At 41.2% G+C, this 11,717-nt stretch overlaps 1 protein-coding gene across 1 annotated transcript in view; it reads left to right on the plus strand.

Moving 5' to 3' along the window:
• The first annotated feature begins 1,952 nt into the window (after positions 1–1,952).
• LOC126388140 (oligophrenin-1-like) overlaps positions 1,953–11,717 on the plus strand; it is a 23,495-nt gene continuing 13,730 nt past the window's right edge. The window contains exons 1-10 of the mRNA XM_050041046.1: positions 1,953–2,658; positions 3,779–3,874; positions 4,291–4,352; positions 5,252–5,323; positions 7,800–7,901; positions 7,991–8,101; positions 9,332–9,436; positions 9,541–9,670; positions 9,764–9,864; positions 10,017–10,108. Coding sequence (XP_049897003.1) covers positions 2,505–2,658; positions 3,779–3,874; positions 4,291–4,352; positions 5,252–5,323; positions 7,800–7,901; positions 7,991–8,101; positions 9,332–9,436; positions 9,541–9,670; positions 9,764–9,864; positions 10,017–10,108 — 1,025 coding nt within the window. The 5' untranslated portion in view covers positions 1,953–2,504. The remainder of the gene's footprint in view (positions 2,659–3,778; positions 3,875–4,290; positions 4,353–5,251; positions 5,324–7,799; positions 7,902–7,990; positions 8,102–9,331; positions 9,437–9,540; positions 9,671–9,763; positions 9,865–10,016; positions 10,109–11,717) is intronic.

Below are 11,717 nucleotides of genomic sequence, written 5' to 3' on the forward strand. Positions count from 1 at the left end.
TGATAATGCTATTTGGCAGCATTGGGAATGTCAACAAACTGACTAAAGGCTGTATTCTTGTAATGTCGTTGGTGTATTCAAATGAGGCATTTAAAATTGTGTCTGTGTGTTTGCAGGCTTACACTTGTCTTCTGCTTCAGTTGAGTCTGAATGATGACATCTGGAGGTCATTAACAGTAATTGCAACATTTGAATAGGAATTCTCTGCAGAAGTGAATTCAGTGTTGGGAAAGTGACAGTGCACCAAGTGCAACTTGTTTAGTCATCATACTCCACATTCTTCAAATGCAACGCCTGAACACAGGCCTCTGCGGAGACAAACATGTCTGCAGATCTGTCACTGGGTCATAAGGTTCAAAACATCTGTCATTAGACACTGATTAATATGTAATCAAGGTAATTTTCAGTCATATCTTAATATTTCTTTGATATTTTTAAGTGGCACTCAACTAAATCACGTGATCCTATTGTACTTTAGTACTATTGTTTTTGTGCAATGACATAGTTTTACACTGATGCTTCCATTGTGTATGTTCCAAAATTTTGCAGCATTACTGTAGGAGGGACGCTTCTGTGCTTCTGTAAGCTACATCTGGTGAACCTGCCAGTGCAACAAAGACCAGATATATTACAGTACTTAATCCTGGAAAACACACCCAGTCACATGCAGGTGTGACCTGTCTCACTGTTGAATAATAACTTCTCATGATATGTTCAGGGCCCCATTCATTATTGTGTCCCTGCAGGTGTGTTTCTGACCTGAGCCGCTTTGAATGAAAATGATTTTCCTTCAACCCACAGTGCTACAGTGGCTTTGATTTAAGACCTATAAAGATATAACCTTTATTTCATTTATTCAGGGAAGTCCACTGTCGGTCACTGCAGCAGTTGAGGGTTAAGGGCTTTGATCAAGAGCTGTGGTTCCCAACTGTTTTTATGTCAAGAACACCCATTTGATAATATTTCGCTTCAGGGACCTGCATCTTAAAAAGATTTTGGTTGTTAGATATGATTAAGACCAGGATAATACAGCTGTAAACTAGTTAATGAGATAACCATGGAGAAAGTTAAACTTCTGGTCAGAATAGTCACTCTTGACTCTTACTTACTCAGGGCTTACCTTTAGTGTGAATTAAATAGTAAAACTATTCCCCGGTTTTCTGGGGACCCCCTGGAACTCCCTAACCCAGACTCCTGGTGAGGAACCACTGCTTAGGAGGACCTCACTGGAGGCTGTGTGGTGGTGATTGCACCTAAATGTATCCTGTTTATGGTCATAAACCCATTCTTTGCTGTTCACAACCTTTCAGGCTTGTGATCCCTTTGAACGCAATCTACTGTCTACTAGCAACAACTACTTGTAACCAGTTCAAGCAAAAAGTATTTTCCCCTTTACTTTCTTAAATTATATTCTAAGAGTAAAAAATGTACCTTTTACTGGATAATTTTCTTTCTGAATAATTTTAAGATAAAATTATCCAGTATTTCCTCCCTAACTTGTGACCTCTTACATTTATCTTGCAATCGTTTATGGAGGTCCCAACCACTGCTTTAGGTGAACAATGCGCCTCAAGAAAATATGGAGAGACTGTCTTTACTTTAGCTGCTGACTCTGTGCAAAATGTAGCCTGTTTTATCTCTACTATCAGAACCATATAAAGCACAATGTAATCTCCTGCTATTAATTATTTTCCTTTTATAAATAATGGTTGTATCTATATATCATATATATTAATAATGTATATATAATTACTGTGCTATAATGATTTCTTCAGTCCCTCTTTTCCAGTTGTTATTACCCATTTATTTTGACTTATTTGTTGGTTCAGGATCCTAACGGAAGAGATTTCCGACAGCACTTGAAAGCAGCATCGTCAGCAGCAGCAGCAGCCCCTTTAAGAACCTCCTGGGTGTGGAAAAGGGGAAGTTTTAAGTGAGTCCATAGCCAGATGGTTACGTTCCGTTTAGCCTCGTATCACGCTCTTTGTGAGGATGTGAAACTCGAGGACGCGTAAGAAAAATACAAATATATTCAGTAACGTGTATTTAATGATTTAATTGCGTGTACGCACTTAATGAATTAAAAAGTGGTTTCAAGTCAAGGGAAAGGACGGACGGAGGTTTCATGAAAGTGCCAAACACTTCGGAATGGGACGCGTCCAAATGGATTCTAGCCGCTCTTCTAATCACGACACCGCAACAAGGAAAAAGTGGTAAAGAGGACCAGGATACAACTAAATTACAGTATTAACTGCGCGTCAGACGAAGGACAGAAGGAAGTGAACCAAAACCGTGGCTCTTCACTGTTTAGTGCACTTCATATTTGACCAGCGGCTGCCGCAGGCTCCCACGGACACCATGGTTTCTGCTCCTATGGACAGATGAGAGTGTGCAGTCGCTTCAACCGAGCAGCAATGAGCAATGTACGGTAGACGAGCGTAGGCTGCGTGGCTCACCAGAACTAATTCAGTGCTTCTATTGTGTGAAACCCAGTTGTCTTGAAGATGGGCCATCCTCCCCTGGAGTTTAGTGACTGCTATCTGGACAGTCCGGACTTCAGAGAGACTCTCAAGTGTTATGAGCTGGAGCTGGAGAGGACGAGTAAATTCCTCAAAGAGCTGATAAAAGATGGCAACAGTGTGATCACTGCTATCAAAGGTAAGCATGCTTACAACTGTCTTTACATCAGCGTTTTGTTCATTGCATGTGAATGTAGTGGCGTGATGACGTATGACATCAGCATCAGTGGGGCCTCTTTAAGGGCCTACAGGATCAATGTGGGTGGGGGGTGGGGGGTGCAAGTGCTCCCCTGGGTGAGGACCAAACAGCCTGCTTTGAAAGGCCATGGATCTGGTGCAGATGTGCAGGATGAGCGGCTCTGTTTGTTCCCAAACAACACAACATCTGTCTGCTTGTGTTGTCATCCCTCTGCTGCTGGTTGTAGAATGGGACCAGTGACAGCACCCAGTAAATGTGTATATGTGGGTCACTATGGCACCCATGATGGCCAACACTGTGTTTTTTGAGTGGCCAAGACACCATTCTGTCTGTCTAAATCACCAGTGACCAGCTTTTCACCTCGAAAACAGAAAGTGTCATTGTAGGTGCTGTGGCAGTACTGCAGAGGGGTGAGAGTCCTACTGTATATTCAGCCCAGATAATAGCCAGAGGTCACGAGTGCTCGTTGTTGGGGTGAGCTGCACCAAGACATATTCATGAAAGATGAGGACTCACTTAACTTCATTTTAAACACAGATCTGCAGCTCTGTGTGTTGGAGATGTGTCTGTCCTTCCCTGCACTTTGTCTGCAATAAAGGCCCCATAAAAAGGCACTGTTAAAGCAGGAATCCAAAATAAACAACTCATACAAAACACACAGTTTGTTCATGGAAAAAAAATATGTGAAATGATGTGAAGACTGGAAACTGTTCCATTACAGAAATAGGGATTTAAGGAGGGATTTAGAATATGATGTTAGCCAAGCTCCTCAGGCAAAACCCCCGACAATATTGATCTGACAGACTGTTTTGTTTTGATAATAAAACCCAGACAAAGCAGGGATAATATAGACTGCAAACTGTAGTGCTGATGAACTCTGCCAAGGGTGTCTATCATACTTTAGACTTTCCTACCAGAGAAAAAAGAAAAACACACAGTAGCAGTATTCCTGGTCTGCACTTAAATTTTTATGAGATTTGAGTTGAATTCAAAGGATAAAGAACTGTATATTGTATTCACTTCAGATGTTTTAAAAGGACTAAATGTTGTTTCCTTACAGGGTATTCTTTGGCTGTACAGAAGTTTTCCCAGACTCTCAGCATGTTCCAGTTCGACTTCATCGGTGACTCCCTGACTGATGATGAGATCAACATTGGTAAGATAATACAAACATGCTCCTTAACATAGTTTACATTTAGTGAACACTTCATACCTTTCTCCAGCAGGCTTTGCTGTTTACTTATACCACATGGATAAATACACATTTGACCTCAGAATAAGCTGCTACCTTAAAGTCTGTGTGACCTTAGTGGAGAGAAACATTTTTGGCAGCCACTTGGGAATGCCTCACAACCTGAATGTGAAGAATCAGGAAACAAAACAGTTTGGAAAAACCTCCAGCTCAATGACAAATGTGTTTAAAAAAAGAAAGAGCTGTAAATATTATCATCATAAAGTCTATTCTAATGCACATTTGCAATCTTTCCAACTGCGTTTCTTGCGTCAGACACTCAAGATAAGAATGTGTGATGATTTTTATTCCAGTCGTCATGTTTGCGTTTTCATCCGCAGCTCAGTCGTTCCAGGAATTTGCCGGACTTCTGCAGGAAGTGGAGCACGACAGGATGATGCTGGTGGGTTATCAACTTCCTCCTCGCTGACTCTGCATCCTATTTAAACGCTCATAAGACAAAAGAAACCACATTAATATATCCTGCTGAAAGATAAAACCACTTGGAAGGAAACCTTTGGTATATTCTGTTGTGGATATCTAACTTATGTTTCTGTGTGATGCAAAATTAACACTAATTTGTGTACCGTGGACATTCTGTCTGTCTCTGTTGAATGAGATATGCTACCACAACAACACACATGCACATACCTAGATACTGAGTGTGTAAATGTGTGGCCTTGGGTGTGCTTGTTGAGAGGAATGCTGGTAATAGTTTTGCTATCACTTCCCCCCATGAGTTTCTTGTTCCCTTTTTGTAAAGGTTTCATATTACCTGCATGTCAGTCCAGTTTCATACAGTTTTTATCACTTTTGCTGATATTTCACACATTTAATTAGACAGTAAATACTAAATATTTTGTTCTCTGGTGTTATAGCATTGTATTTGAACTCTTTAGCTTCATTTAGATAATTTATATTGTCATTACACACTACTTCTCCCACATTTGTCCATTTTTACCAACACAACACCAATTCTCTCTTTGATCCTCTTGCACTTTAGCCATCAAGTCATGAGAGTAGGAGTAGCAGTTCCTGTTGAACTGGGTTTTCTGGATTCAGATCTTATTTCAAAATGGAGGCCATCTAATAAATTGTGTTTGTGGTGGTGTGGAAGAGCAGCGTTATTATTTTTCCCACACTCATACTTGAGATGTTTGTGCCTCACAGATATCCCACGTTGCCTACAAATGTACTGTGTGAAAGAGTGTGTCGTACATATGGCGATACAGTACGTACACTGTGTGTTTGTGCATGTAGAGTTGCACCACAGTAACGGCTGCTCCATGTTTGCCTGTCCAGGTCCAGAACGCCTCCGATCTGCTCATCAAGCCGTTGGAGAAGTTCAGGAAGGAGCAAATAGGAGTCACAAAAGTGAGTGTTTTCAGCGAGTCCTCCGCTGTAGTCAGGTCTTGAGTCAGCACTGAAAGCATTGTTCTGCTGTTGCTATGCATCATTGTACAACATACCTTCCTGAAGCGCTTACACAGACCAAACAGGTTGTCAGGAGCTACTTCCCCAAATCTATTTGTGCGTGAAACATGAACCCATTTAAGATCACTAATATATAGTCTGTTCTTCCTCTTTGACAGAAACTTTAATGTGGGAAGACATTTTGTTGAAAGCAGTTTTGTAGGTTGAGAACAGCTCATGTTTTTCCAAGGTTGGGCCCCCTGTGCTGCTTCACCAACATTTTATTTTGCTTTTAAAGTCATCAGGGAACTCTGTGGGATATCACCTTGATTATTCACAGTGACATTTGAGTTTCTGTCTGGTTGTGCTCTGGTGATTATAAGAGTTTCTTTCCACTCAGTGTATTTATTAACCAGCAGCTTTCTGTAATTCTTGCTGCTGTGCTGATGCTCATTTAGTCCACAAGTGGAATTGTAATGTGCATGAAATATACAGGTCCTAGATGACTTAGACAATTACTTCATGTTAAAACCATATTGATAACAAGTCATGTTTTAATGTATGGCTTATCCAACAATGTTTCTGCTTGTTCCAATAACTAAATGTAACAAAACACTGCAAATGATGATGTTGATTGGGGTTCAGTCAGTTGCTGCCCAAGCAAGCGCTGTACTTAACTTCTTCAATTTAGTTTCAACCACAGGTCTGTGGCGATTCACACACTCCAAATTATTGCTTTGCTGGCACTGGTGATACAGTTGTCTGCTGACATCTGTCTGATTAGCTGCACGTCTGTGCTCAGCTCATAGGTGGTAGCTCAAACTTAAAGTAGTGCAGTGATATTTTAATTCTGTTTGACACAAGGTGCATAATACGTTTGACTTGTCAACTGAGCCCCCTGGGAGTTTTTAAAAGTGAAATGAGGCATTAAAAAGTGTTGTCGTTATTTTCCATTACTGTGGCAGCAGGAAGCAGGAAGCTGTTGCGGCAGCTTGATTATGGCGCGATTGACACAATTTTAAAAATAACTGACACGCTAAGTTCAAACCTCAGTTGCATTGCCATAAATGCGTTAACGCTGACAGCCCTAATTACAACAACAACAGAATAATGTCCTGGTTGAGAAAATCAGGAAAAAGGGAATTATGTCCTTTACGATGAGTGCGAGTGAACAATGCTCAAAAGAGAAGACAACAACAGAGGAAGTGTTGGAAGGGTAAAATTTACTAGAACAGCTTTTCTTTTCTGCGTACTCCCAGAGTCCTACTAGATGAACTCAAGTATGTCTGCATTGACACTGCCTGTCATGTTTCAAATGTGTCCTTTTAAACTGATTTTTAATTGGATGTTAATGAACTATCTTTAGGTCGGTTTGGTCCTATTTGTTGTCTAAAGGCTGTAGTTAGTAACTTCTATGAAAATAACTTATTTGCTGAAATTGTCACTACATACACACGGTATTATATGTGACAAATAGTCTATGAAAAAAATGAAGACCCTCCTCCTACTTCTTCTAATCACATTTGCTAGAAACTCTGAGTTGAGGAGTCTCTAATGCAGCTGTCAATCATGTTTCTGAGATTGCATTGGCTGTTTCTCAAATGTTTTCAGAAAAGTATTTTAGTGTACTGTTTAGCTGTAAAATGAGAATGTTTGTGACCTAGTTGCCATGTTGGAAAAAGTGGACTGAAATACCAAGCACTGCCCACTGCTTGGACCATCGTCAGCTACATGTAACTCCTTGGCTCTGATTGGTTGTTTTCGTTCATGTGGTTATGCCTTAAGAAGCGATTCAAGCAGGCAAAGGAGTATTTTTTTTGCACATATCATGTCTCATATACTTCTGTGTGGATATAGTGACAGTTTCAGCAAAAGTTATTTTTATAAACATTACCAACCACAGCTTTAAAACTAATAGTGTTCAGGTGTTACAGCTGGTTCAGTAAGTGGATGTACGTTTTTTGTCAAATCAAATTGTATTTTTCATTCTTTCAAACTAGTAGTGTCCCAGTTAAAATTGTAGACAATTTCAATTGGGAATAACTGAGTGATATTATCTTATTGCAGGTGTCAGAATATATATCAGTTGATAAGTAATTTCAGCACAAAAATGCCATAAATATGTGTATAAAAACAGTCTCCATTACATACTCTGCCCACCACAGAGCTGTTTTTAAACTGCAAAACTGCTTGGTACTATCTACATAATTATTTAACAAAAATCCTTTTTAAAAATATTTTTGAATGTAAAAAATTTACTTTGGCTGACAATATAAAACGTTTCAAGCCCTCAAATATTGGTACCAAAATAAGAATTTTGCAAGTATTAGTTTCCAAGAGTAGCTTATGATTTGAATGAGAGGATCGGATACCTAAAAGTTTCAAAACACTATCGCTATACCGTACTATATTCAAAATGATCTCATTTGTCCTGCAGGAAAAGAAAAAGAAGTTTGAGAAAGAGAGTGAAAAATATCACTCCCAGGTAGACAAACACCTGAATCTCTCTGCCAAGAAGAAAGAGAGTCAGCTTCAAGAGGTACGATAAGGATTCATCAGCTATATAATGAAATGTAGAACTGAAAGCAACACAGAGGTCACTGTCTGATATGTCTTTTCCTACTACAGGCTGATGATCTTCTTGACAGAGAGCGAGTGAACTTCTATGAATCGTCAGTGGAGTATGTGTACCAGATCCATCAGGTGCAGGACAGGAAGAAGTTTGATGTGGTGGAGCCGGTGAGTGCTGCCTGTGGTCTCTTTACTGCAACACACATGTAACTGGAGAGCGAGGAAGGAAATACACTACACTTTAAGGTCCAGTGTATAGAACTTGGGGATATATTGGCAGAAATGGATTGTAATATTGTAAGTATGTTTTCTTGTGTATAGTCAGCTGAAAATAAGAATCGCTGTGTTTTCGTTTATATCTACATAGGGAGTGGGTGCTTGTCTAGGAGTTCGCCATGTTACACCACCATGTTTCTGCATTAGCCCTGAACAGACAAACCAAACATTAAAGGCGCTGTATGTAAGAATGTGGCCAAAACGGTTACTGCACTCAAATTCAAAATACTGCCGCGAGTCGTGTCCGCCCCCCCTCCCCTACAGATTCGAGGTTGCTGGACAGCGGCACGCTGGAGACTGATTTGCCGCGTCCTTGATCTTTGGTTTTCCAGCGGACCGTTCGAGCGAGTCCGGCTTCTCTGCTGCTAACGCTGCTGCCGGGATACAGCGGAGGAGAAGCCGGCTGCTAATGCTGTGCAGCTACTGGGACACTGCTAATGCTGCTTGCCATGCTGCTGTAGCTCAGTCGTAACTGTAACTGATGCTGAGACTCTACTGACTGCATGACTGGTAGACAGCGGTGGGTGGCACAACAGGCCAAAACACAAATTCAAAACATAAACATGATTTGCGGACTGTAAAAATGTTTTGTAAATGCGAATATTCTGGCTGTACTATTGTTGTCGGTGAGATCAGTATGTTATATGAACATTATTCCTTAGTCTCTGTGACATATTAGGAGGATTTTATGACTATTTGCTTTAGATTTCTTACATATAGCTCCTTTAACTCTAGAAGGGCCATTCAGATTGCAACAGGCAACAAGCCTAAGTTTTTCAACATGAAACTGCTCTATTCAGTGTTTTAACTATGTTCATTCTGTGTTTAATCACCTGGTCCATGATTATACCGTCTGTGGTGGTCTGCACATAATTCATCTCTTGGTAAAAACCTCCCAGACAATGAACACCTAAGGAATCCTGACTGAGAGTTTGTGCTTGGCACATGGGAGAAGTTTCAGCTGGTTGCAATCTGCAATCCTCACTGCTAGATGCCACTAAATTCTACACACTGATGATAGATGATAAATCAGAATGCCCCAAATTTTCCATCTATTCTTCTTGACAGCGGTTCTTCTGTTTGGCTCTTTCAAAAGCAGTAACTCTTTCTTTGGTTGGACAGGTGCTGGCGTTTCTTCACAGCATTTTTACGCTCAACAACTTGACAGTGGAGATGACTCAGGACTTCATGCCTTACAAGCAAGAACTGCAGCTCAGCTTGCAGAATGTAAGTGGTGTTACCGGCAGCAAATCATTGCCATAAGTGAGATTTGATTTCCTTTAATGGGATGTCCATAAGATTTTAAAGCAGGTGTCTGGTTTTGCCGGCAGACGAGAAACCACTACGAGAGCACTAGCGAGGAGATGGAGGAGCTGATGAAGAGAATGAAACACCCATCCCAGATCAGTAAAATGCACAGTTTGCTTCCCATGGAGGGTTATCTGTACTGTCAGGAGAAGTGTACGTGTACTTGATGTTTATTCAGAAGCGTGATGCTTGTACTTGCTGGAATTCCCTCTGACAAGGCCTGACCTGTTTTTTTTCTCCCATCAGGGGCTTTGGGCGTGTCATGGGTCAAATATTATTGCAAGTATCACAAGGAGGGGAGACAGCTGGTCATGGTGCCTTGTGAACAGAAGCCTACTACTAAACAGGTGCTTCACTGAAAGGAAATATGTAATTATTACAATTCAACCCCGGACAAACATGCTCCAACATCCACAGTATCTGTAGCCAGTATATGTCATCACTCTGCTGTCATTGTCTCCATCACACGTACCAAGTTGGTTTGTCTTTCTTTCTGCAGGGCACGACGCAGCTGACACTGAAATCCTGCATCCGCCGCAAGACAGAGTCCATAGACAAGCGCTTCTGCTTTGACGTGGAAACTAATGAGAGGTTAGTGCAAACAAATCTGTGACACTGAGAGATGAGGCAACACGAAAGCCTTGTGGGATAAACAGGTCCGGGCGGCGAGGTGAACAGGTGGCTCACAAGGACAGAGTGTGGGGGCTAAATGGACTGTAGCCCAAACAATCCCTAAGCAACAGGGATGGGCTGGAAACAGATGGCAAACTCTGTGATTTTAGGAGAAGGAACATTACAAGCTCATATTTATATAAGCAGGCCATTCAGTACAAAATGCACCTGAGCCATAGGCTGTTCTGTCATATTTAGGTTTCTTGAAATCTGTGGAAATACTCGGATTGTCAACGGGGTGTTTTTAAAGGTTTAAAAGCTGCTTGAATTATTCATTAATTGCTTAAAAAGTGTCTCTGAATGTTGAGCAACTAGTTTGTACCAGTGTGTGAACTGAACAACAGTACACTGAGGAGCTGGCCATTTGATAAACTGAAGGTGGCAGTGCAGTCTAATGTAGAAGGTAATGTTGTCGGCTCAAGATGGTTTAAGGCGAGCCTGAGTGTTCCTGAAATCAAGGGCGAAGGTTTTGTGTCAGCATCTGGTGGGACACGTATCAAACCAAATCTGAGGGTCAGACAATTAATTTCCTGCATTCTAGTGAATTTTTATGCACCATTTTTTTTTATGGTGAAAATTAATTATCCAGTTGTGCCTAATTCCATCTTCTTTCCATTTTATGGCATATTGCAGCAGTTGCTTTTGAGGTTGCCACCACTTACTTTGCCACAGACAGTAGCCCTTTTTACACAAAGTTCACACTTTAGGACTGCTGTTAAGTCCCTCCATTACACAACCTTTGTCTTTTTATGCAGAACCAAAAAGGGGAGGCTTCATGCTGCCCCAGTGTTTGATTTTAGAAAGCATGCCAGCATCCTGACGGGCATGACGTGTAACGCAACAATGGCATTACATGGCAATAACAATCATTTACTGTCCCTGTTATATGGCAGCTCATCTTGTCCTCTGCTCAGAGGGTGTGGACCTCCAGGACCTATCTGTCTCACTATTTTTTAGACATTTTCAGCTGCTGTTTTTTTACCCTTGAGATAACTGCTAAGTGCTGTTAGCTGCAGACTTGCTGCCTGCTTAGAGATGAGACAACTCTGTCCCTCCATTTCACGATTGTACCTTTTATACAGAACGGCAAGGTGAAAAAAAAAAAGGTGCTACATTCCCGCCTCAGAAGAGTCAGTGTAAAACAGGCTGATAACAATGGGATAACATGGCATTAACAATCATTTACTGTCTCTGACCTTATCGTCTCCGACATTTTTTGCCGCTGTTTTTCATCTCTGAGCTAGCTGCTAACTGCTTCTAGCTGCTGGCAGTGGGTTTCTCCACGGCTGTTCCTCATAGACACATGACAATTAGGTGCTGTGACTACCTCTGCTGTTGGCTTAAAGGCAATACAACTCCTTCCCCGCATTCTGTGATTGTACCTTTAATAGGGAGGTGGATAATGGCGTGATATTCCCGCATTCAACAGGCAGTGTAAAAGGAGCTACTGTTGTGTCTATGAGTTGTGTTCTAGCAGTTTCTAGAAATACAAGTCTGCTGCTACAGCCCCCTTCCCCACGAACATCAT

The sequence above is a fragment of the Epinephelus moara genome, chromosome 3 (genome assembly GCF_006386435.1).
Source record: "Epinephelus moara isolate mb chromosome 3, YSFRI_EMoa_1.0, whole genome shotgun sequence".
Taxonomy (NCBI): Eukaryota; Metazoa; Chordata; class Actinopteri; order Perciformes; family Serranidae; genus Epinephelus; species Epinephelus moara.